This window comes from Ambystoma mexicanum, chromosome 2q (genome assembly GCF_040938575.1).
Source record: "Ambystoma mexicanum isolate Mex_15411 chromosome 2q, UKY_AmexF1_1, whole genome shotgun sequence".
NCBI classification, from domain to species: Eukaryota; Metazoa; Chordata; class Amphibia; order Caudata; family Ambystomatidae; genus Ambystoma; species Ambystoma mexicanum.
In genome coordinates this window covers 103,563,211-103,589,604 of record NC_090924.1, presented here as the reverse complement: position 1 = coordinate 103,589,604, position 26,394 = coordinate 103,563,211, and the positions used below count along the sequence as shown (strand labels likewise).

The window sequence follows — 26,394 nt, the reverse complement described above, 5'->3', positions numbered from 1 at the left end:
TTTGTTAAGGACTCCAGGGAGCAGATAGTCTGTGAAAATATAGGAGTTGTGAGCGTTGCTTACCAAAGGCCATAGAGGAGAGGTGAAGGCGAGGTATGGATGGCAGGACGGACATATCCGTGCCTCGCGACCTCGATGCGGCACAGACAGGCATTTGGCCTTTTTATGTGGGCCTTCTTGTGTGGGTATCCGGCTAGTGCCGTCCGGTCACGCAGCTACAGTGAAATAGGCATTGGCGGCCTATTACAGCGCTCGCAGCACAATGACAAATGGATGCCTAGCAACACACAAAGCTGCAGCGGCCATTTTAGGAGCTTGTTATACGCTCCCGGACGAAAACACAGAGGAAGGCACAATGGTTATTACCTTCACTGGAAACAGGTCGGTTGTCGTGGACACGTTTCCTACAGGATCAGAAACAGTATTTCAAAGCAGATTCGAAGCAGGTGAAGTGAAAACAGGCTAACCCTTCAATGGGTGCGTGGATGCATGCAGATGCAGCTTCTGCTAAAGCTGAGGCAGCGAGGAGAAGGGCTCCTGCCATTCCACGTCGAGATGGATGCCAAATGGGCAAATGTTAACCTTCTCCATTTGTTCAGGTCTAGTCCGATTGACAGCAGAAGACCACAGAAGTTTGCTCCGTACAGGGATGTCACCTATTGGGAGAATATTGATGCCTGGATATTTGATAGCTTTTAGTGTAGGCTATTTCTCCTGTACCATTTTTTACATTGCTGGGCACACCGAGATGTTAAACTCTGATATGTCTTCTGGTAGATCTGTGAATGTTAAAAAAACAATCTGCAAAAAAGCATATTGTGTGGGTATGTCTTGCCCATGGGACCCCGGGTATGCACTCCTTTACTTTTGTTTTGTCAGCAAATAGCTCCATTATCATAGCAAACAGCAACAGGGATTGCAGACATCCCTATTTAGCGCCCCTTGTTAGTGGAAAGAAGTCTGTAAGTATTCCATTAACTATTACCTTGGCTCAATATAGCCATGCTATGGGAGGCAAAGGAATAACCCAAGATCTCCAAGTGGGAAAGGGACTTAGACAATTGCACATCTATGGAGGAATGAGTATATAGAGCCCGTGGATAGCCACGTGGGAATCAGGATAACTGAATAAAATGAATGTATCGGATTCCATGTGCCTTTGTGTAATAATATTGATGTGCTGTGTAAGCATGGATGATGTCACTGAATGACAGGTTGTAACTGTTTGTTTACAGGCGCATATCGTACATTCCATTTGTTACTTGAGAAAATCAATAAAAAAAGAATTATTAAAAAAAGAAAAAAGAAAAAAAATCAGATTATCTTGGCTCTGCTTTTTTGACAATAATTGGCGAATGACCTTTGATGAAAGCTTTGCCCTTTCCCAAATTTCACTAGGATCAGCTCCAGATATTGCCAATCAACAGGGTAAAATGCCTTCTCTGCATCCAATGCTAATAATGCTGACTTGCATTTCAACCAGGCAGATTCGTCCATAATCTGGATTATCCTTCTGATAAAAATTGCTGTGCAGTGTGCCACTTCCAGGAATTTACTTATAGCTTGGTGAATCAGTTGAAGGGGTGGGGGCTGGGCATAAGCAGTCATGCCTTCGAAGGATATGTCTAGAGAGTCCCTCAGGGGTTTCTGGCTCTGGCCCTCGGTCGAGGGATTTCATGTTCAGCTGCGTGGCAAATACTTGTGGACTGAGGAAGCAAGACTGGGTCACTCATGGATGCAGTTCCCATTCGTTATTGACCTCTACCAATCCACCTCTGTATTGGACACTCCCGGTACGTGGACCACTATTATGCAGAGCTTGTGCAGTAAAGATTCCCAGAGATGCTTCAAATTTGTGTTGCCCTTTTTGCTGATAACAAACATGCAGCTAAAAATATCGCCTTTAAATTCCAGAATATTGATGGGTTGATTTTGATCCTCCTAAAACCAAAGTTCTTACACTTAGAGCAGGCATAATATTGCTCCCCAACCTATGAGAGATATATTTGTTGTGATGCTGATCTGATGTGTGAGACCCGCAATAGGCATACTCAACAGTAACAATCTGATGATAGATAACCGAAAAATACAATGCCATGCCAAAGAACCAGCAGACTCAAGAGAAAGCAAGACAAAGACAACAGCAAGGGAACCACGACAGACCTCAACGCCGCCAAACTACAGAACACCAACAGAACGCACACCCATAAACAGCACTAGAATAAGCGCAGCACCCAAAAAAAGACTAAAATACTCTAACTTACACCCTACCTCGCAACAGATAGTCCACCAGAACAAGCGACCATACACAAAGGCGGGATATCGGAACTTCAAAGAAAAAATGATGAAACAATTAGAAGATTGGGGAGCCACACCCTCACGCCGTACATCACCAAACACCAAGGGAACCTCTGCCAACACCATCCTGAATCTGAGGAAGAACCAGAGAAGGCCATACACCCAATAAGAAACCTAATCGATCTGTTCAACAGCGAAACTAGAACTGAGCTTGCTCAACCCACACACGACAGGGAGAACCACCAACAAAACCACCCAAAGACACAAGCCATAACAAAACAAACATCCTTAAAGAGGAAACTAACTGCAACATAATCAACGCCAGATCGATGTCCAAACACACAACCGAGATCTACGACCTACTCTGCGATGGGAGAATTGACATCCTATTAATCACAGTAACCTGGCTAGCTGAAAACTACAAAGTGATCCTTGACAGCTGCTTACCCAAAAACTTCAAATGCAAACAAGCGGACAGAAATGGGAAAAGAGGAGTAGGAATCCCGGTAGCCTACAAAGAACACCTAATAATAAAAACAGCCAAACCTTTAAAAATCTCTCACTGCAAGTCCCTCGTCCTTTAACTTACCACATATCCACAATGAAATCTCACATTCATTCTAATCTAAGGCCACCAACCTACGACGCAACCTTCGCAGACACCTTCATAGAAGCAGTCACAAATCTAGCCACACAGCTTGAACATTTGATCATTCTCTGAGACTTCAACATATGGTTCGAAGATGAGAACCCCAACTCACAGAAAACGTTATTCAAGTAACTTGAGACCATGAACCTACGACAAATGGTGAAAGGGAGGACACACAAAGCACACCCTGGATGCAATATAGTCCAATAAAAACCTGGTCACAACATCACCACCCATCCAAATACTATGGAGCGATCACCTCATTATCCCTTTCGTGATCCAAATACCATCAGCGCCATCTAAAAACCTGCAAAAATACTCACATATTTGGAAAAGAAACTGGTTAACCATCAAGTACAGCAACTTAGAGGAGCGACTTGAAATCTCGAAGCCAGCGACCACATCCTCGGAAGCAACAGCCAGACGAAAACGCAGACCAAATCCAGAAATGGATTGCAGAAACAATAAATGCCATCTGCCCAGAAAAAAAAAACACATTGTCCAATCAAGAAAGAAAGCGGTGGCAAAATGGTACACACCCCACCTAAAAGAGATGAAAAGAATTAACAGAAAACTAAAACAAGAATGGAGGAACAAACGCAACCTAGAAAAAAAGAATAAAATACCTATTACAAATCCGAGCATACAAATCCAAAATTCTAAAAGCAAAAAAGAAATACTATAACGTGCGGATAGAAAAAACGACCAACCCTCAAAATGAATTATTCAACATCATAAATGAGATGAGAAACCTACTGGGACGCAACAACGCACCAACACCCTCCCAACAACTATGCAATGATCTTTCAGAACAAAATCACCAGCATATACCGAATCATACAACGCAGACCAATCGACCAGACAACCCACCAGCTGACACCAGCCCCAGGACCAGCTAACAAAATGTACTGCTACCAACAGACGGCAAGAGAAAAACGACTATGTTTGGTGAAAAAGAGCAACAAGGAAGGTTCTCCAATGGACTCCTGCCCTCCAATCTATCCTCGCACAGGATACACCAGCCGAATACTACCTAGACCTCTTTCATCAATCCCTTTCAACAGGGAAAGTACCAAGAGCTTTCAAAATAGCCTACATCAAACCCCTCCTCAAAGACAAAACAGGCGATATGGAAGCCCTCTCAAACTACAGACCAAGCTCCAACATCTCTCACCCTGAAAAAATACTAGAGACCTATGTCTACGAACAACTACTGGAGCACGTTAAAAATAAACAATTATTGGATCAAGTGCAAGTAGGATTCAGACCCCTGAGAGGAACTGAAACAGCACTAGTCTCAATATGGGATGACAAAGATGATCGCATATTCCAACACCAACTCAGCACTAATATTACTTGATCTCTCAGTTGCCTTCGACACAGTCAACCACAACATCCTAATAAAAAGAATCGAAGAAATAAGGCTCACTGACACAACACTGCTCTGGATCAGATAATTCCTCGTGAAAATGACAGAAATGATCTGGTTAAAAACTTTCAAATCCACGCCACAGTTTTTCTCCTGTGGAGTACCACAAGGCTCCTCACTATTCCGCTTCTTTTCAACATCTACATGACACCGCTAATCAACCCCATCAAAAGGCACGGACTAACATGCTATAACTACGCAGACGATACACAAATCATCTTCAAATTTGGTGACAAACAAGTAGAGAAAGCACCCTTAGGAGAGTGTCTCAAGGAGCTCTACCAATGGATGAACATTAAACTCAAAATCAATCCTGACAAAACTGAAATCATGATTACACTAGAACACAGAGGGATCGACCAGCACCTACCATGGCCAGAGCTGAAAAAACAACCAACGCCATCCAAAGCTGTAATAAAATTCAAATTCTCATGGACATCGGGTTAACACTTGAACCCCAAGTGAATGCAATCATCCGGAAATGCTTTTTCCTCCTACATATGATTAAAAATCCTACCATTCCTCTCCTTCACGCACAAAACACTGCCCATCATATCCCTCATTATGGCCAGGATTGATTATGCTAACTACAACTAATACAAATCGCGGCAGCTAGACTTCTCCTCAAACTCAGTAGAAGAGATCACAACAGCGCTCCAGATCCTACACTGGCTCCCGGTCAAAAAGAGAATCTCCTTCAAAGCCCTCCATAAAGCACAAAGCAATACAAGGCCAGGGAGCAGACGTCATCCAAAATAAATTCTCCATCTACAAACCAGCTAGACTTCAGAGATCCTGCAACGACATCCGTCTTGAACCCAAATGGAACTGGAAGAAAAAATCTGGGTGGCTCAGCATTCTCTTGCTTGGTTGCAAATCTATGGAACTTCATTCTGAGTGGAATTCAAACCTTGGAGGACCATACAGAATTCAGGAAATGACTGAAAACCTGGCTCTTCAACTCAGAACACAACAAAGCTGACTGAACGACATCCACACACCTCCCGATGTGAAAATGACAATTAAATACAGACTTGGTCGAGACTCTCCCAGGGGCCATCCACCCAAGAACAGGTCAATGGGCCGTGTTTGTGCCGGTAGAGGGACTCCTGGAACCGGCCTTGTTTTGTGTATATATATATATATATATATATATATATATATATATATATATATATATATATATATGAGATACACACACACTATTCATATACAGAATGTATGAGAAAGGTGACAATGTAAGGACACATTCAAGTTACCGAGTCAGCTTCATGACTGTTGAACATTACATGTACCGATCGAAAATAGAATGTGGCATTAACTTTTAAAAACGTATGGGGGAGCAAGCCAGACAAAGAACATTCCATTATACAGAAGTGTATAGTTAAAAAATGGTTATCCTAAACACAGCAACAAGGTGATTTTTAGATATTTTCGATGTTAAGATACCATGCTAAATCTGATCCATCACATCAGGTGATACATCAGGACAAAGCATTCACACTACATTGGCAACAGCTTTAAAATTGTTATTTCTCATGTTAATAGTTATTTGCATGTGTGTGTTACCCGATTTGCTTGGTTTGACAGTGATGCATTTTAGAAACAATCAAAACAGCATTGTTAATGATCCATTATCAGAGAGATTTACATAGACAATAGTAATAGTGTTGGAGCAAGCAAAGACAGATAAAGTAGCAAAGCAGAGAAGTTAATATAAAGACAGTTCTTTAACCTACCTCTTAAAAGCTGTAACCCTGCCACCAGCAAAGACATTTGGGAGGCGTGAAGGTAAAAGGAATAGAAAAAGGAAAAGAAACAGAAAAAGAGATCAGTGAAGTCCAATAATCCCAGGTGTATGTCAGTAGGAGCCTAGAACGAAATAAAAGTGATGCACAAAACAAAAGTCAGACACCCTTCGCTACTTGGTCAAAGATGGAATAAAGGAATGCATATATGGTGAACTATTATTTGAGAAAGAGAAAAACAAGGTCAGTACAGCCAGGAAGACGACTTGTAGAGGTGATATTGCATTTCCTAATCTAGGGTAATTTATGTCATGGCCAGAAACACTGACATAATCGAAAAAAGAGATGAGAGCATTCCTGGGTCAAGTGCCTTACATCTGCAGGAAACATGATGAGCAAATGGTATGTAGGGGAACACATGTTTTAGAAACCAGTTAAGAGACAAGACATGTAATGGGCTTTAGTCCAGGTGTACTTGCTATTCTATATTAGGGCGGCAGTCAGCCCCCTATAATTAAGTTAAGTCGGAGTTAGATAGGAATTTGAAAGAAATGTATCACTAATAACTCCTGTGACGGATTTGGACGAAATTTTACAGATAATTTTATACGTCTGAACCCCTACCCTCCCCTGACCCCCAGAATGGAAAGTTTGGAAAAGATTCTCTAAAAAATAAAGTTATTAAGAAAACAAACCCCCATTAGTCCACATTCATTTTTCCATAGACAGAAAAGTTGTTTTTGCTCCAGCCCAGAGCCCAAACCGCTGTATAGATTTGGACCAGGCTTAAAACAACTTGGCCAATAAGCGTTGACTCACGGCCCTTTTGTGGTACGGGGTTGTGGTACGGGGTTATTCCGTCCAGTACTTCTTTAAATGTTTGACGGAGAAGGGGTTGTCCCCTTCTCCAAAATAAATAGCTTTATATAGCAGGGTATATTGAGAATCCAGGTGTCTAAATAAAACAGCCGCCATCTTTTTTCTTCTTGGCGCAAGTTAGCCACGTTTATACAGCAGGATATATCCCACGGTATGAGAAAATAAAACGCAGAAAAAAGCCATTTTGTCAAAAAACATGCAAATGCCATCAGACTAGAGGTGAAGAGGCAAGAGGACACCAAGTGAAATTTGGAAGTTGGAGGGGGCGCTAGCGACCGAGTTTGCAACACGAGGCTCAACATTTTTTTACATACCCTCTGCTATCCGAAATTTCAACTGAAACTGCATCACAAAAATGACGAGTGTTTTGGGGGGAATGGGAGAGGGGAGGTGAGAATACCACGAGAGGAGTGGGAGGAGCAGGCACAATGAGGAGGGCACTTCGTGAGTGCCTGGCAAGGCAAAAAAGCATTTATTGGTGAAATTTTTCCACCATAACAGCAGGTATAATGACTACAGATAAGCAAGGGTATCTGTAGTTCATTAGAATGTAACCAAGGCTATAGAAAACAAGTTATTACAAAAAGATATATTTTTACAGTGGCTTCAGGGGTGAAAAATCACTGGCCATGGCTTTGGCAGTGTTTTAAAAGACTCGCCATGCTCCTTGCTTCTTCATCCTCCTCCAGCATCATGGCAACTTTCCGCCGGTTCCTCTGCCTCTGTGCACGATTTTGTGGGTTTTAAGCTTATATTTGGAGAATTGATTCCATCATCCACACATTTTGCACATCGACAATTGCTGGGTAGTCCTTGAATGTTTCAAGCGTCCCCACTTTAGATACATTGGACTTTTCAGTTGGCTGGATGATCCTTCACAAGTTTGTTTGGGTTCATCTCGTTTTTGCATGGTTTGCCATATACAGAACACACGGATGTTGAGTGCTGATTACAAGGCCTGCAAAGCGGACACTGTCCCTAACCAGGTCAACTGTCTTAGCTAACGCAAGGATTGCAGCTGTACTCCGGAGCTGGCAACAAGGGGATAGAGGATATCTGCATTGTTGTAGACGGCAGCTCCTCTCCGACACGCTGTGAAGGGGCCTATGAAGACGTCGGAAGTTTGGGGGATGCTGAAGAGTAGCTCATGTTTTGTGAAAATAAATGAATTGTTTTCTATTCACGGTTGGAACTTTCAGTGGCTTTGCTGCAATCAACAAATTCATGATCATGAGAGGAAGTCACGAGGCAGCTAATTTAGTGGTTTTATTTAATGTGATAACCGTTTAATATAAAATCTTTAGAACAAGTTATTAATACATGTAATATAACATAAGCCAAAGGAGGGGGAAACCTGAATAGGAATTGACCTGAATAGGACAAGAACAGCATGTGAGCTAAATGTAGTTCTGCCCTCCAGTTTGCAGGGAAATTCAATTTGGAGGTATGTTTGCTTAATCTAGGACTGCTGAAGGAAAATAAATGGGAGATTGCAAATGGTAGAAGCCTTCGTCTCTTTAATTAAATCTAGATTTTCCAGTATGAAAGTACATCCATCTGTAGTCACTGCATCTCTAGCCCAGTCTTCATTGCCTAATCATCTGGGTAACATTTACATATTATGCAGTGGCTAATAAGCACAAATGTCAAGATATAGAGCTTAGTATCAGTACTTGGCACCCAGAGCTTTCAACCTATTGGCTTATTTTATTCTTTGACTCTTGGAACATGTAGTCCTGCATTTATATTGGGGGAAAAACAAAACTACAACTACCCAAAGTATGAATACCAGAAAACATACAGTAGACTGACAAGGTTCAAGTAGGGGACATGTTCCAGTATAAGGTGCCTCCTATTGTGCCCAACAGGCTCTTTAGTAATGGTGAATCCATTAAAGTCAGAGTTGGTCCCACCTCGATCCCTACCTCGGACAAGTATGGAATGTCAGTCGGTAGCTCACTGCAATTTCAAGCATAGAAGTCTCAACCAAAGCGGAAAACATGCCTACAATGATTCAGTTGCTTCCAGGGTACTAGAAATAAGTTGTTCCTCTCCACATCAGTGTCATGCAGGTATCCATATATATCTGGGGACGAGACGTCACACATAAACTATCAGATAATCCCAAAGGAGGGAAGTGTGTTGTATCATGCACCATTCCCCCCCACACCCCCGGCCCGCACACATCACCCCATCCTTTCCACTTTCATCTTACCCACCTATATGCCATAGGGAGCTTGACAAAGTCCATCACACCTCATTTTCACCATTCACCATTCTAGTATGGGAACCTTTGGGTACAGGTTCCAAGAGTCAGTTACTGGAAGCTGGTGGGTGGATAAGACTGTCACTATGAACTCAAACCCCTATCATCACTGCTACCATCAAACGTCTCCGGAAGTTTGTTCAACAGTATGATGAACAATGGAGTTAGGTACTGGTCACTCAGGAAGGGGAGGAGAGGTAATATCGGAGAAGGTAGATGGTGCCTTGAGAGAGGATTTGAAGGCGTGGATTATGCTAGCATTTTGTGCATGGGGAGGAATGGAGTTACAATAACACAGGACATAAAGGAGAAAGGATTGGAAGCGAGAAGAAGCACAGATTGGGGTGTAGGGGACAACGAGATTACAGTGTACTAAAGTGTAGGGTGCACATAGAGTAGCAGGTTTGCATGGTACGGGGGTACAAGCCCATGCAGGGATTGAAAAACCGATAGTAGAATTCAAAGAGACACCAATGTTTCATGACAAACCAACTAGCATGGAGGACGCGTTTAAAGGTGGGCGATGAGCTAGGAAAATCATAGTGGGCACAGGTGGCGAAGTTGAAGACTTGTCAAACTATATGAATGCCCTCTGCCCTAACCCTATGGTGTGTGGGGGAAGGGGGACTCAGAGGGCAGATCTCTACCATGTGCTAAGTGATGTAGAGCCCAGGGAGCAGTAGGGAGACCAGGCCCTGCCCGCCCCACAACAAAATTGACTAGGGGAGGCTGCTGATCATTTAATGTTTGAGTGAAGAAGTAGTTACTTCCACAGACCCGGAAAACAAGACACTGCAGGTATTGCTTGGTTCATAGGCAGTCACTGGGGAAAAATGAGTTAAGGAAGTCTTACCTGCCGGCAAGAGAAACAAGCAGAGCCTGGTTGCAAGGAAGAGTAGGAAGAGAGCAGTGATGCAGGCTCTGAACAGGTGGTGCCAGATCCACTCAAGACTTCCATTTGTACTTTTCAGAAGCAGTGTGCATGCATGCATTCAAAATAGACTGCCATGGTGTTGGACTGGCCTCTTGTAGGCTCTGTCTGCGCAACAGGAAGCCCAACTGATTAGTGAATAGGGCTTCCCCCCAATTTCACACATAAGGAAAGTCTATGTAGAACCTTAATGAAGAGCCAGTGGGAAGTGTGGGGGAGATGGGTTAGCAGCTCTTATAAGTGAGCAGTATCAGCATGCAGTGGTGGTTGTTTGGAGCACCAGAACAGGGAGTTATGGATAGGTGGAGGTGCTGGGAGAGGTGGAGGTGCTGGGAGAGCTGAAGGGAAAGGAGGCAGCAAAGAAAAATATCAGCCAATCTGGGAACGGAGACAGCAAAATGTTAAACGTCACCCAAATAAAAAGAGGCGCTCAAGAGATATTCGTTCCTATGTTCAGCTAAAGGGGGGGGGGGGGGAGGGAAGGGACTGTTTGTGATGCACCCAACGGTAGTTTATATAATATATAAATATATGTATTACAGACATTCAAAAAACATAGAAATGTAGTGAAAAGCTTGTTAAAAGAGTTCATGGTTGCAGTCACAAGGATAACCCAAAAATCAACAAGTTACTTACCCATGGTAATGTTTTTTCGATTGGATGTTCCTCCCACATATTCCTCATTTTATGATAATTATCCTTCCAGCTTTAGTTGCTTCTCATTTTTTTTCAACAGGGGCAGTGTGTGCCGTATCATTGAGTCGATGTCCCTCGAGGGCCTCTGTACGACTGTCGATGTCATCAGCATAAGTTGCGCACACAGAGCCTGTTGGCTTCAGTTCTGTTTTTTCCCCCCTCCTGAAAAGGAATTACCAGGCGTACCCATAGTTCCACAGCTCCAAGAAAGCGTAAAATGTAATAACACAAATTGTACGGTGGGGTAGGATGGGAGGGGCGATGAGGAATATGTGGGAGGAACATCTAATCGAAATAACGTTACCATGGCTGTGTAACTTGTTCTTCGAATGGATTGTGTCCTCCCACGTATTCCTCATCTTATGATCGACTCCCAAAGCAGTAACAATTTGGTGGTGGGAGTACGAATTATATTTTGTTTTAATCATGGACCGAATGAAGGACCACTTTTGCAAATTGTCCTTCCTGACTGGAAGATGAATCCAGGCAGTAATGTCTCACAAAAGTGTGAACAGACGACCAAGTGGCTGCTGAACCAAATGTCTTTGATTGGGACACCTCTTTGAAAAGCAGCAGTTGTTTCCATGCTCCTTGTGGAATGTGCTCTTAATCCTTCCGGAAGGTCCTTAACCGCTAACCTTTAACATTCACCAATAGCCAGGATGATCCATCTGGATATGGTTCGTTTTGTATCAGCTAGACCCAATTTAGGGCCAGTAAAGCCAATGAATAATTGGTAATTTTGACAAAATGTAGCCATTCTAGATATGTAAAAACTGAGAGCCCTTTTTGGGTCCAGTCTATGTAATCTTTCCTCCTCCTTTCCCGGATGGGGATGTGCATAGAAAGTTGGCAAAATGATTTTTTGCGAGAGTGGAAGTGGAATCCGGAGATTACCTTAGGTAGAAAAGTAGGTTTCACTTTGAGAACAACCTTGTCTTTATAGAAGACTGTATGTGGAGGTTTACAGGAAAAAGCCTGCAACTCGCTTACCCTGCGGGCTAATGTTATTACAATTAGCAAAACAGTCTTGAAGGTTAACAATCTTAATGGGCATGAGTGTAAAGGCTCAAAAGGAATGCATGTTACAGATCTTAACATCAGATTGAGATCTCAAAGGGACATTGAATGGAACTGGTGGAAATACATTAGTAAGACCCTTTAGAAATTGAACAATCAGAGGGATCTTAAAGTATGAATTCTCTGAAGAGCGCTTGAAAATAGATAGTGCTGCCAGGTAACACTTAATGCCAAAAGAAAGCATCATAGGTGTGTCACATAGAAAGGGATCCACATTCTTATCCCTGCACCAGCTGCTGTACTTGTTCCAACGGCAGCGGTACAAAGATTTCGTTGCTGGCCTTCTAGCCAAAAGCAAGCTCTTCATTACGCCATCCGGAAGGTACCAATCCTTGTACCTCAGCCTCCCAGAAACCATGCATAAAGGCTGAGTGTCTTGACCTCTGGATGGAGAACCCGACTCCTCTTGCAAGAGATGGTCCTCTCTTTGTGGAAGACGTATTGGAGGGCAGATGGACATGTCCAGGAAGTCTGGAGACCATTTCCTCCTGGCCCAATCCAGAGCAATTAGGATCATGGGTTTCCCAAACTTTCTCAACCTCCTGATCAGGTGAAAAATGACAGGGACTGCAGGAAACGTGTACAGGGGTGGAAATTCCCAGTCCACTACGAACGTGTCCCCCTAGAGCTCCTCTTGGGGGATATTCCCTGGAGCAGAACAGCTTGCACTTCCAGTTGACACTTGTCGCAAACAGATCAACTTGAGGGACTCCTCAAAGGGTGAAGATCTCTTGAAGGACTTCCTCAGCTAATTCCCACTTGTGGGAGACTGAGCTCTGCCTGCTCAGAGTGTCCATCGCTGTGCACTCTCCTCCAGCTAGATGAACTGCAGATAGAGACATTCCTTCTTGAATCGCCCAGAACCAGAGCTGCGTTGCTTCTCTGCACAGTGGTAGTGACCCTACACCACCTCTCTTGTTGAAGTAGTACATGGCCACTGTGTTGTCCGTCATTATGAGGACATTCTTTTCCCGTACAGAGGGTAGAAAGGCCTTCAGCGCTAGTCTAATTGCTCCCAGCTCTAAAAGGTTGGTGTGTAGTTTGGACTTCGATGGAGACCAATGACAGCTGATTGTGAGCTTGTAGGCATGGGCTCCCCACCCAGTGAGTGAGGCGTCCGTCACCACCATTATCTCAAGCCATGGCTGTCAAAAAGATTCTCCATCTAAGCCCGGAAGAAGGCCAGAAGATGCTGGGCATTAAATTTGTTGACCATCTGCAGAATGTGTTGAGCCCTCACCTCGGGTGGCGAGGATTTCAACAAGGAATCATCCAAGACTGCTCCAATAAATTGGAGTTGTTCAGAAGGTATCAAGTGGGACTTCTTGTAATTGAGGGAGAAGCCCAGTTTGTGAAGAGAATGGCAGGTTATGCTGAGATGTTCCTGGGCTTGTTCGGGTGAACAAGTCCTGATCAGCCAATCGTCTAGGTAAGGGTAGACGTGAATTCCCACTCTCCTGAGACTCGCTGCTACCACCACCATCAATTTGGTGAAAACCCTGGGGCGGAGGTCAGCCTGAATGACAGAACTCGAAACTGATAATGAGAACCGCCAACCTCAGGTACTTTCTGTGCTTGAGATGGATAGGCACATGAGAGTAAGCATCCTGAAGGTCCAATAATACCATCCAGTCTTGGAGCTGGAGAGCCTGAAGGGTTTGGGAAAGGGTAACCATCTTGAACTTGTCCTTCCTGAGGAACTTATTTAAATCCAGGATGGGTCTCAATCCTCTGTCCTTTTTGGGAATCAGAAAGTATGGGGAATACCAACCCTTGTTCCTTTCCGCCACAGGTACCTGTTCGATTGCTCCTTTCTCTAGCAAGGTCAAGATTTCCTGCCCAAGGGGCGGATTCAGAACTTTGAAAGAGTTGTAACCGGTGGATGATCCTGAGGCATTTTTTGGAAAGGAAGGCAATAACCTTGAGCTACAGTTTTAAGTGCCCAATCATCTGAAGTAAGGTCTTGCCATTCTTTCAGATGCTGAGTAAGTATGCCTCCCACCGGGGTCTTCTGAGTCAAGACCTCAGAGTGGTTTTGAGGCAGCTGAGGGTAAAACAGCCACTGCTTGGGTTGGCTTAGCATCTTCTCTGACCTCTGATGGCTTCCAATTGAGTAGAATCATAAGCCCCTACCCCGCCAAGAGGATGAACAAGAGTAGGTGTGTTGAGGCTGTCTAGTGGCAGCGCTAAGGATTTAGCCGCCGCTAGTGAGGTCTGCAGCTTTTCCAAACCCTCATCGGCCTTGCTGCCAAACAGCCTTTTTTATTTTAAAACCTTATTATTTGCATTTTCAATATAAAACATTACAAATAACCATTTAAACAACACACACACACACACACACACACACACACACACACATCTACTGGCACTCATGTTGGAGTCATTATTTCTCATCTGCTCGGTTCACGGCAGGGCCCCTTTTCCTCCGTCCGTGATGTTCCTACGCCATACTGTGTATTCCATCCAGGTGCGAATGGGCCGGTCTTCTCTCTCTAGCCTCATTTTGGTTTGTGATCTCCGCGCCTCCTCCGTCGTCTGATTAGTTCTCGGCCCGGCCACCTGACTCGCTCATGCTGTCTCTTTCATTGCTTCCGAACAGTTCCTGTACAAGTGCGTTCCATGCCAATATCTTAGCCCCACTATTGCCTTCTCCCCTCTGCGTCGCCCTTGTCCACACTGATGCTTCGGCTATTGCTCATTTGTACAGGTCCGCCCACCACCCCTCTAGCGAGGCCCCTGTGCTTGTGTTCCACGCCATTGTTATACAGCATTTTGCCAGTATTGTCGTTAGGTCTTTCATTTTTGCCAAGTGTGTTCTCTGCTCGTCTCCTCTCGGGAACAGGCCCAGCAGATAGGAGGCTGGCGACCACGCCTGCATCTGGATATCTCCCTTCAACGCTCTTTCCTTGACAGTGTCCCAAAAGTTTGTTATTCTCAGGCATGACCAGAACATATGCACCACATCTGCCAGCTCCGCCGCGTAGCGCGAGCAGCTCCGGTTCTGTCTGCTCCCCATGCTCGAAATTCTTTTCAGCGTTAGATGTGCTCTGTGTATGAGATAGAGCTGCATCTGTCTGAACCTTGCGTTCCTGGACACTTTCTTTGGATACCGGAGGGCCCTATACCATTCCTCATCTGTGAAGGCTTTCTGAAGTTCTTCTTCCCATTTTACTCGTGCTCGTAATTCTCGCCTGTTGTTGGCACCTAATAGTTGTTAGTAGAGCCTGGACACTGTGTCCCCCTTCAGAGACGTCGTACCATGAGTCCAGTACCTCCCCTGTGTCATCTTCCTCCGGTAGGGTCTCCATCTCTTCCTTATCGTCTGGACCATATTATTATACAGTATGAATTGGCCCTTGTGTATGCCCTGTTCCTCTACCAGGGTCTGGAAGTCCACCCAGTGCCCATTTTGCCACAGATCTATTTGGGCTACTCCCTTGTCCTCCCACTGCGTTCTAAACGTTGCCAGGTTTGCGATGCGGATATCAACCAGTCCCGCAAGAGGGATGTGCCTGGAGCAGGGGTCTCTTATGTCCTGGATTTTCCATGCTCTTTTCCATAGGGCTCGGCCCAGCTTGACCATACTGGGGAGTGTTTTGGCTGAGGCTGTATCTATCCACAGGAGCTCTCTCAGGTAATGTCGCTGCAGCAACAATCAAAATAATATTGAGTCTATGGATATGTCCTCGCCCAGCCACTGCACCACGAATTGGAGTTGAGCGGCCAAATAATACCGCTCGAAGTCCGGGAGCCTGATTTCCCCCAATTCATATTCTCTTTGTAGCGTGGTCAGTGCTACCCTGCTTCTCCCTCCGCCCCACAGAAACACCCGTGCCATGGCGTGTTACTGTTTAAAGAACGTCCCTGGGATGTTGTAAGGAATGTTAGTAAAGTAATTCAGGAGGCAGGGTAGGACCGTCATCCCAACAGGGCGGCCCTCCCTATCATCCCCAGAAGTAGTGTCCTCAACTGCATGGCCTTCCCCATTTTGTCCTGGGCCACCTGTGTATTACCCTTATGTGTCTCTTTAGTGTTGTGATACTGTGATTGTGTTGTGTTGTGATTTATGTCCACTGCTAGATATCTAAAAGTACGTGGGGTCCATGTGAGGCCTAAATCCGGTAACCGGTCTGGTGTCTTACCTCTCAGGGCCGCCAAAGGGAACAGCAAGAATTTTTCCTCGATAGTAATTCCTGACAGCCTGCCAAATGCTCCCAGGGCTTCGAGCAGATCCGGCAAGTGAGACTGTGGGTTCTGGACATAAAGCAGCATAGACTGATATTTGGTGTACCTCCCAGTCTATCACTATTCCTGTGTCCTTGTACTCCGCCCTTAGGAAGGCTGCAAATGGTTCCAGGGCCAGATATACAACATCGGGCATCCCTGCTTCGTACCCCGTGCTATGCTCCACTTCTCCGAAACATGTCTGCCCGTCTTCATCCTCACTTTTGGATCCTTGTATAAAAGCTTAATCCAATGTAGGAACCCTTCACCTATCCCAAAATGGGTGGGCACTCCCATAAACCAGTCCCAGTTCACAGAGTCCAATGCCTTTACGGCACCTAACAAAGCCACTGTGCTTTCCCCCTCTGCCTGGTTCGTGTTGTCTATGACGTAGTGGAGTCTGCTGAGATTCCACGTTGTATTTGTTGCCGGTACATACCCCGTTTGGTCTGGGTGCACCAGCGTGGGTATAACCCTTTTGAGCCTGTTGGCCAGAGCCGCAGTAAGGATCTTGGAATCTTGGTTTATCAAGGAGATTGGTCTATAAGACCCGCACTCCAGGTGCGATTTCCCTGGTTTTAGTATTGGTACTATTACTGATTCCGACATGCTACTCGGAAGCCCCCCCACTTCCCCTCCCTCGTATGTCTCCTCCAGTGTCTCCAGCAGTCTCGGGCCAGGGTTTCCTTGTATTTCTTGTAGAATTCACCTGGTAACCCGTCGGGCACCAGGGATTTACCGGTCGGGAGCTGGGCTATGACCGCCAAGAACTCTTCCACCACGAGGGGCGTATCTAACATCTGAGCCTGCTCCTCCATTAGTCTGGGAAGTGAGATGTCCGCCAGAGCATCAGCTATATCCCCAGCCTCTGCTTCCTTGACCCGGGAATATAGTTTTTCACAGAATCTCGAGAAAACCATATTAATGCCTTGCTGAGTCCTAATCACCTCCCCCGTTCATCTTTGTGTTTATCGGTTAGCCAAGCCAGGAGCCTGCTGGGCTTGTCCCCTTCTGCATGTAGCCTCTGTATATATTTCCCGTAATCCAGCTTCCCCAGCCTCTCCCAGATTGCCATACACTGCTGCCTTAAGGTGGTGAGATATCCCAGTTCTGTTCTCATCTTGCCTGCTCGTGCTTCCGCCCTTTTCAATCTCCCGTTCTACTCCCTCTAGTTCAGCCAAAATCTCTCCCCTGAGGCCTCCTGTCTTCCCTATTGCCGCTCCCCTAACCACCACCTTAAATGCCTTCCAGACCGTTCCGGTGCTATCCACGCTTCCCACGTTATGCTCAAAATAGTCGTCTATCATGCTCTGGATGTGCTGCTGGAACTCCCCATCCAACAATGCTTCCGCCGGGTTCTCCTGTATATGTGTGCCCATGTCACCCCCAGCGGTGCATGGTCGGATAGTGTTTGTGCATTAATGTGGTCCCGGTAAATTCCCCCAGTGTCTCCTTGCCCGTGAACAGAATCTATTCCAGTGAATGTCCCGTGCCGGGCGCTATAGTAAATGTATGCCCTACTGCCCACATGTACCTTTCTCCAGGAGTCTTCTAGCTTGAGCTGCTCCAAAATCTCCGTAGCGCTCTGGCCGGCTGCCCTGGTTGCTGTCATGTTGCCTACCCCCAGGCATCCGGATCAAGCCCATCAGCCCTGGGAGCAGGCATCCAGACATTTACAAAAACCCCAGCAGCCCCAGCTAGGGGCCGTCTGGGTTCAGTCCTGGCGCCGTAGGCACCAGGCCCATAATAAAAATCAGTCCTGGCGCCATAGGCGCCAGGCTCAGACATTACTTACCTCATGCAGACCATGCTGCAAATAAATCCAAGCCAACGTGAGGCCTGGATGGGACTATTTTACTACAGGGACTATTTTTTACTCGGGTGTGGTCCTGGGGAACTTCTTTCCTGGGACTACTTTGGAGGCTATTTAAACCACGCCCGAACAGCAGCACATGCTTCGTGTTATTCTGCATCCAGCAGCGTGACTCTCACTGTGCCTGCAGCCAGCATCCAGTCTTCTGCCACGCCCGCGTGCCTGCAGCCAGCATTCAGTCTTCTGCCACGCCCGCCTCGAATCCGGAGCTCCTAGAATAAAGAGGAAGAAAAGGACAATGTTAGAAAACAAACTTATTTCAAATTCCTCACCTGATTCCGGATCCATTTCATCTCCCGACCTGGAAAGTACATCAGTCCTCCACGCGTCACTTCGCCAGCTCCAGCACGGCGTCATACTCACCAGTTCTCACAGCATCTTTCGATCCGGCACTGTCTCCATCATTTCTTCGCCGTACTCCGGCACCTAGGGGCACAAGAATAACAAGGTGAGCCAAGGGAATCAACAAATAACTTACCACCATAGACTTACCTGATTTACCACCGGCGGTATTATTCTCCATATCGTCATATGCCGCATCTGTAAAGAGGGAGAAAAACAACAAGTTAACACATGCAATAGTTACCGGACAGCGTTCGGTAACAGACTCTTACCTGAACGCCAGCAGCAGCTACGAGACCTTCTCACAAACTCAGTTGCAACTTAAGGAAGGAAGGGGACAAGAGTGAACATTGGGCATATTGAACTCTTTGAACTTGATACTCACCAATCCCGCCTGGGACTTTAGAGTCAATGCTTACCGGAACTCTCCCAACGCCTTCAAACCAGTGAAGTAACTGGTATCTACGCGCCCCTGCAAGACACGCAGGATGGAGAGCTCTTCTTTTACAAACATAAGGTGAGGTTACTAAGGGGATATCGGAGGTGATTAGTGGGGGAGAGCGAGAACGGTTGGGAGGCCATCACTAAAACCCACAAGTGGCTAATCCCTGTCTCCACTTGCAGGAAAATACTTCTTCGGGTCCAGCAGACAAGGCTAGGCGGGCCAGTCCAGACAGTCATCTCTGCACTACGCATCACGTTGACGGAGACCGCAGCTGTCCGGGTCCGATCGACACCCCTGTGGGGTCCAGGTGAGCGTAACAGTTTCTTATGCTTGGTGTCTGACCTATCCAGCCGGGGGTCCAATGTACAGTTGAAGTCACCAGCCCAGATGACCGATACGTCCCTGTATAGGGCCAGCCAGGGCGTAAGTGTCCTGGAAAACTTTGTTGCATCGTGGTTGGGGCGTATGTATTCACGAGGCATACCTCCCAGTTTTCCAGCATACCCTGTATGATCAGGACTCTGCCCTCATCTCTTTCTTGTTTTATGAGTTGGAACGGAATCCCCAGAGAAATACATGTCAACACTCCCCTTGCGTAGTTAGAGTACCTTGAACTGTATACTTGGCCTCCCCACTTCTTGGCTACCTACGCTTGTTTTTCCGCCGTCAAGTGCGTCTCCCTTTGACCTATTTAGCCAGGTGTAGACCCTTAGCCTCTTGACGTACGAGTTTAATCCCCCGACATTCCATGTGACTACATTTAATACTTCCTGGCCCATGTGTCCGCTGAATCTGGCGGCCTGCTCATTCCCATGGGCTCATGAGCTGTTCGTCCTGTGTCTGGTGCTTCCGGGCCTGCCCCCATTTTCCCCAACCTGTTGGGGTGGTGTTGGTGCTTCCCCCTTCCCGGTGGCCTCCTCCCGCATCAGTTCTGTGAGGGCTCTCGCCCCTGGTGTCTCTCTCTGGTTCTCTGTATTCGGGCACAGCTCTAACCGCTCTCTCTCTTCGCCTCTGCCGTGTCTTGGCCATTTTATGCTTCTTCCTCCTCTAGTGCCTTCACCTAACCTAACTAACCATTCAACTCCTACAACTAAACAAATGCTGAGCCTCCCCTCCCCCTGCTCGGGCTCCACCGCTTTCGAGGTGCTTCCCTCCCTCCTGTGGGTGCACTCGTTGCGGCGTGGTGCCTTGAAACTGGCATCACAAATTCTGTTCTTTTGCGGGGTCGCTTCTGTGGGACTTGGCGGCCTTCTGTAGGGGCTTCGGGGCCCCACCTCTAACTGCTGGTTCGAGTCTCTTAACTGTTACTCATTTGTCCGGTGCGCTTCTTCATGGGTCATCAGGGGCTGGGGGGGCCTGTTGTCCCACTCATCCCTATCTCTCAGTTGCAGGATCCCTTGCTGGTCCATCCATTCTTGGGCCTCTGTCATGGTCTCAAAGAAGTATGTACTGCCGTTATGTAGTACTTTCAATTTGGCCAGGTATAGCAGCATGAATCGTACCTTGGCGGCCCCGAGGCGTTCCTTTGTTGGCCAAAATTGTGCTCTGCGCTTTTGCACTTGTGCAGTATAGTCTGGATACATAGTTATTCTAGCAGCATTTCTTGTTATGACCCCACCTTCTCTCGAAAATGCCAAGATCTTTTCTCTGTCCTTGAAGTTCATGATCTTTGCTATCATGGGTCTTGGGGGAGCCCTTGGGTGAGGTTTCCTGGTTAGAGCCCTATGTGGTCTCTCCACCACGAAACCCAGGGACAGATTCCCCGCTCCCACCTCTTGAAGCAGTAGGTTCTCTATATATCATGTGGGGTCCCTGCCTTCTTCACCCTCCGGCAGCCCCACTATGCGCACATAATTGCGTCTGGCTCTTCCTTCCTTCCTTCCTTCGTCTTCCGCCCTCTGCTCCAGGATTCATATTCGGTCTAGCACCTATGTCATTTGGCTCTGGGTGGTGGTATGTTCGCTGTGTTAGTCTGCACCTGCTGTTCTGCCGTGCCGACCCTTTCTTACAAATTACTCAGATCTTGCCATAGGAGGCCCACATCCACCATCACTGCATCCATTTTGAATTTGAGTAAAGTTTTCAGCGCCGCTATGGCCTCCAGAACACATCCCTCTTCTTTCCCCTTCTCAGTCTGTGCAGTTTCCGTTGTGCTGGAGCCAGCTTCTGGCGCCTCTGCCTGGGGCGCATCCGTTTTCCGGGCAAATGCCTCCTTGCTGGTTTGTTTAACCCCCCCCTTTCTGCTTTTCAGACATGTCTGTGTTGGGGGTGCCTGGTCTCTTGCGTCGGGGCCCCAGTCTTGCCTCCTGTCCCTGTTTATTTGTGCCTTTGTCCGTGTCCCTAATGCAGGGCTCTCTCTATTCCTGCTTGCGGATGGTTAATCATGGGCACGTGGACTGTGGCCTCATGTAATATTTGTTTAATGCCTTGCACTGCTGATCCACTTTATCTACTGGTGTGGGCCCCTGGCTGCACGTCCAACACTGAATAGCTGTAGTCTCTGGGTCCTGGTGTCAGGCCTGCTCTCTTCTTGCAAGCAGATTTGTGATAGTGTGCCTGTGGGCTAAGCCCTTTCACATAGTATGCCTTGTGTCTTGCCACGCTGGTCTCGCCTCAGGGGGCTGTGTTATTGTGCCCTGTGGGCTGCGGGTTCTCTCCTGTGCTGGGTGTCCCCCCTTTCTCCAGCAGTCTGTCACCTACCCAAGCAGCCCAGTGTCCGTCCAGTCGCTCGGTCTGGGCTCTCTCTTGTGTGGCTGGTTAATGCTTGTTCGTGGGCTGGTGGGTTGTGGCCTGCCCCGTTCTGTGGCTTGCTATACTGTGCTGATCCTACTTGTGGAGCTTGCCCGCGGCCCTCCTCATGCTTGTTCCACCAGTGGCTGCACAGTGCCAGCACCTCCGGTAATGCAAGATGAGCTCCAGCGCGTCTGTGGCTCAAGCCACCTAGTCTTCCTCTGCCGCCGTTGTGAGTTGGGAGCTGCTGTGCCTCGGCGGAGTTATACACTCTCGTGTCTCCCTTAGATGGGCCCTTCCACCTTCCTCTAGGCTAGTGTGCTTAGGACTCACTCTACTATTATGGGCCTTTATCAGGGTGTGGTCTTGCCCGTGGCTTTGTTGCCCCGTTCGCCCTTTCCTGTTTCCTGCTAGCCGATGTATGGTTGTGGTGCTGGCCTTGCCAATGTCTAATTCACCCAGCTTGGGTATCGAGTACTGGCAAGGAGCGGAGGAGAGCAAGAAGGGTCAGTTGCCCCAGCTTAGATATCAGGGGCCTAAAAAGAGCTTGTGGCACTCAGGAGAGCCCTGCGGAGGCTGAAGGAGGGGGGCCCTCCCCTCTAACCTGAACATAGTCACCCTGAGTAAAGGGAACCCCCGAGAGATCAGGACTTAGAAGGGGCAGAGAGGAGTTGTCACTCAGGGCCTCACAGAATACAGGAAAAAGCTGGTTGACGGAGGTGAAGATGGAAGAAACTGCGGAGAGTAGCCCCTGTATCAATATTGAACAAGTGCACAGGACCAACGGCAGGAGCTGCTCTGGATGACCCCAGTTGTGTCCATATGTCCAAAACAAGGGGGAAGGCGGTATCGACATGCCCAGAAAACCCTGCTGGCAAGACAAGAGGCGAGTATCAAACAGCTCTGGAGTGCAGAGACATCCTCGCAGTCTTCCAGAAATAGGGGCTGCGGAGGGTCAGTCAGAGCCCATTCATGTTGGGGGACCAGGGAGGAAAGGACAAGGACATTATGCAAAGAGGATATGCAGGGCTGGTTCAAAGAATTTCAGGCCCAGTTTATGGCCTGGTTTCAGACCCAGTTTGAGACTTTAAAAGAGGAAATTAAACAATCGGTGCAGGAGCTAAAAATCGATGCGGCCAAGCAAGGAGAGGACGGACACCCTAGAAAAGGTAGTCCAAAATATGGAGGAAGACAGGCAAAGGAATGACGAAGCCCTGGAACACCTCTCTCGATTATCACATAACTTGGAGATCCATTGTGAGGACTAGAAAATCACTCACGGAGATCATACATTATGATAAAGAACCTTTCAGAAACCATGGGAGACAAGGACTTGAAGGTTACAGTCCAGCAGCTCTTTGCAGACATTTTGGCAAATAGTTCTGAAGAATTGGTCCAGGTGGAACGCTTATAGCGAGTAGGTCCACGGAGGGTGGTGGAACCCGGCTTGCGACCACAGGATGTCTTGGTGGCAATAACATTGTATGGTCAGAAAGAGCAGATCCTGAAGATGGTGAGAACAGCGGGTCAGGTGCGGATCAATGGAGAGGAAGTTCAGTTATATCAGAACCTGGTATAATCTATGCTGCAAAAACACACTGATGGGGCCGGTGGTAAAGATTCTGGCGCAGAAACATGTTTGGTACAAATGGATATTCCCCTTCGGCCTTCTCTTTTCTTGGGAAGGTTGCCAACATAGGATTACAACATGCAAAGAAGGGGAACAGATTCTGAACCTACAGGAAGTGCGGACACCGGAGGGGGACAACCGAGAAGAGAAAAGGGGTACAAAAAGCCATGGGAGTGGAAAACTATTGTTGAAAGGCAAGGGGGGAAGCAAAACTTTAAGGACAGAGGTGGATCCTGACCGATGAGCAATATATTAAGGGAGACTTTTGCAGGAGGAGGAGAAAGCAGTCATTTTTTGAACCCCGGAGTTGGGGTAAAACAAACATGTTTATAAATAGCATGGGGCCCTAGGGCATGGGGCTTAGGGGGGTGGGGCTTAGAATCCTAAGTGGTGTTTTGTATTCTCAACAATGTTTCTCTGGCTAATTTTGAAGGCCAGGCGCGGCGGACATAACATCCGGGCGAACCTAGGTACCTGGGCGTTCATCAGGGGATGGGGAGGGGACTTCAAGTTGAGGATATTATTGGCTGGTTGGGAAAATTGGGGGGGGCAGGGTCAGAGAGAGGTACTAGGGATTAATGATCAAGGGGCAGAAGGGGGAAATAAGGATACATAATTATGGGGAAATACATTACGATGGTGTTTAATGTAAGGGCTCTTAAAACCCCACTTAAGAGAAAGAAATTGCAATGCTGGTTGTGGGGGACAACCCAGATATTATATATCAAGAAACCTATATACGCAAAAGTGAAAGAGGGAAATTGAGGATAAGGGGGTGCTCTCAGCTGTATCAAGCGAATACTGGGGAAAGGAAGGCAGGGGTGCTTATAGCATTGCATGGCAGGTTGGGGGGCTGAGTTTTGGAAACCGGCTAGACCAGGAGGGGAGATCCACATTTCTGAACGATGCCTTGGAGTCGCACAAAATTACACTGGCCACGGTATATGCCCCAAATATGAGTCCGGACGGCTTAGTTTGCTAAAGGGGACATAATCTTAACAGGAGACTTCAACATGGCGTGGGAGCCTCTAGCAGATAGGAGCACCAGACTATATATTTCTCTCTCTCTCTCTCTCTCTATATATATATATATATATATATATATATATATATATATATATATATATATATATATATATATATATATATATATATATATATATATATATATATATACACACACACAAAGCGGAAAATGACAACGCTGGCCTTCCACAATGTTTGGCGAGCTGTAAAGGGACAGGCACAGGGATTCACGTATTTCCCGCAGGTTTATTCATCTCTTTCCAGGATAGACTATATGTGGGCTTCTACAGGCTTGGTGGGGAAAGTGACCCAAGTGGATGTGGGATCAATATCTATGTCGGATCATGCCCAGATGTCAATGTCGATTAAGTTGGGGAATTCCAGGAGGGGGTTATGGAAGTGGCAGTTCCCATCAGAATTATTGCACGATCAGGTACAGATAAAGCTAATTAAGGAAAAAATAGAACAGTATTTTGTCGAAGACGAGACCCCAGACTCCTCACCAGTGATGGTATGGGATGCATTTAAGGCAGTAATGAGGGGCCAGGTGATTGCAATTAAGGAAGCTAAAGACAAACGGCGACGGCAATTGGTGAAAGAGCTAGAGGCGAAACTGGAGGAGGCTCAAGACGAAATCACTAAGGGCCCAAATAAAAAAGTGGTGAGAGCAATGAGGCATATCCCAGGTCAATTAGAGACCCTTCATAAAAAGTAAGTAGAGAAAGCGCTTCTACACACGAAGCAATGGTACTATATGAAAGCCAACAAGGCGGATACGCTTCTGGCGAAACAGCTGAGGGGTAAGGTAAGGCCCGGTCTAGGACGATCATGGAACTTACGATGCAGGGGGGGGGAAGAGAGGACAACAAACGAGGAGATAGGAACATTGTTACAAGAGTATTATCAGACCTTGTACACATCGGATAGGTCACGGCTTGCAGAAATCTGCATCCCTCTAGCCGTATTCTACGCTACAATTCCCGTTACTTCTGTTGTCACTGACGGTTGCCATGTACTTTTACCAACGCCCGAGACTCAGAAGGCGAGCGTGATCCAATCCCTAACAAGTCTCTATGGCAACCACGCTGTATCGTCCGACACTGCCGTCTACAACGGATTTAAGCGCCGTGCTTTCATTCATCCGGAACTTCTGATTAATATGATACGCGCTCCATTCATTGAAGTTACTTTCCCGTTTTTCTTCCGTTCAGAGATCCTTCCTTCTTGCGAACTGACCTCGGACTGCCACAGACTTTCTCGCTGATACCCTGTCTTCAGCCTGCCACTGGTTCTTCTGTGCTCATATCGAGCCATCCGGAGCGTCTTCTGGACGACTCCTATTGTGAGTATCTGCCCGCAAGGTAACAACTACGGTCTGAATAATGGATTGCATTTGGATCAGTTTTTCTACTTCACCGCCCACAAGGTAACTACCACGGTCTGACTAACGGATTGCATGCAATATTGCATTTACCATTGTTTTCCTTGTTTGTTTGCTGTCTTGTCCGATTGTTGAGAGGAGCATTAGATGCTTGTGAGAGGTTGTGCCTACTAGAGTACTTACAAGAATTCTATTTGCCTGATCGGTTGTCCCAATGCTTGGTATGAGACTTTGGACGCTATGCTGCTGAAATATCAAGAGTTGTCACCCTACGTTAGTGCGTCCTCGTTTCTTCCGGCTTAGTTCCCAGTAAAAATGACCACCAATTAATTCATGTCCTTCCTTCTCTGAATCCTCCTCTTGCCATAATCTGCTCCTTCACTCTAAGTTCCATCTTCTGACAAACAGGTTAGTTATATTCAGGCTGCATTACACTGTTGTGGGTTCTTCTAATGATTCAATTCTAATTGTTGTTTCTTTCTCTTTCTCCCTGTGGCAGTACTGGTTAGTACACTGCTCTTTCATTTGAAACACAGGGTTGCCCGTTTGTTCTACGGGCAGCACGGTATCTCAAAGCTAAGGCCACCCTCTTTGAGAAGAACCCTTTTTCTTTCGGTTTACTTCCTTGAACAAAACAGTTAAGAAGATACCAACTGGAAGTCACCAAGGCAGCCTGATTCCACTCATGTGAGTTTGTAACAGGATAACCCTTCAAATTGCAAGCAGAAGGAATTTCTCCCCAGGGTCTTGCTTCCGCAACTCTC

At 46.7% G+C, this 26,394-nt stretch overlaps 1 protein-coding gene across 14 annotated transcripts in view; it reads right to left on the bottom strand.

Moving 5' to 3' along the window:
• The window catches only part of TBC1D24 (TBC1 domain family member 24), a 1,120,122-nt gene that overhangs the window by 344,577 nt on the left and 749,151 nt on the right, over positions 1–26,394 (bottom strand). For 13 of the 14 annotated variants that reach the window (XM_069646948.1, XM_069646944.1, XM_069646940.1 and 10 more), the window contains one exon: positions 6,116–6,133. The exons of the other annotated variant lie outside the window; for it this stretch is intronic. In XM_069646948.1, coding sequence (XP_069503049.1) covers positions 6,116–6,133 — 18 coding nt within the window. The remainder of the gene's footprint in view (positions 1–6,115; positions 6,134–26,394) is intronic. 14 annotated transcript variants of the gene reach the window in all.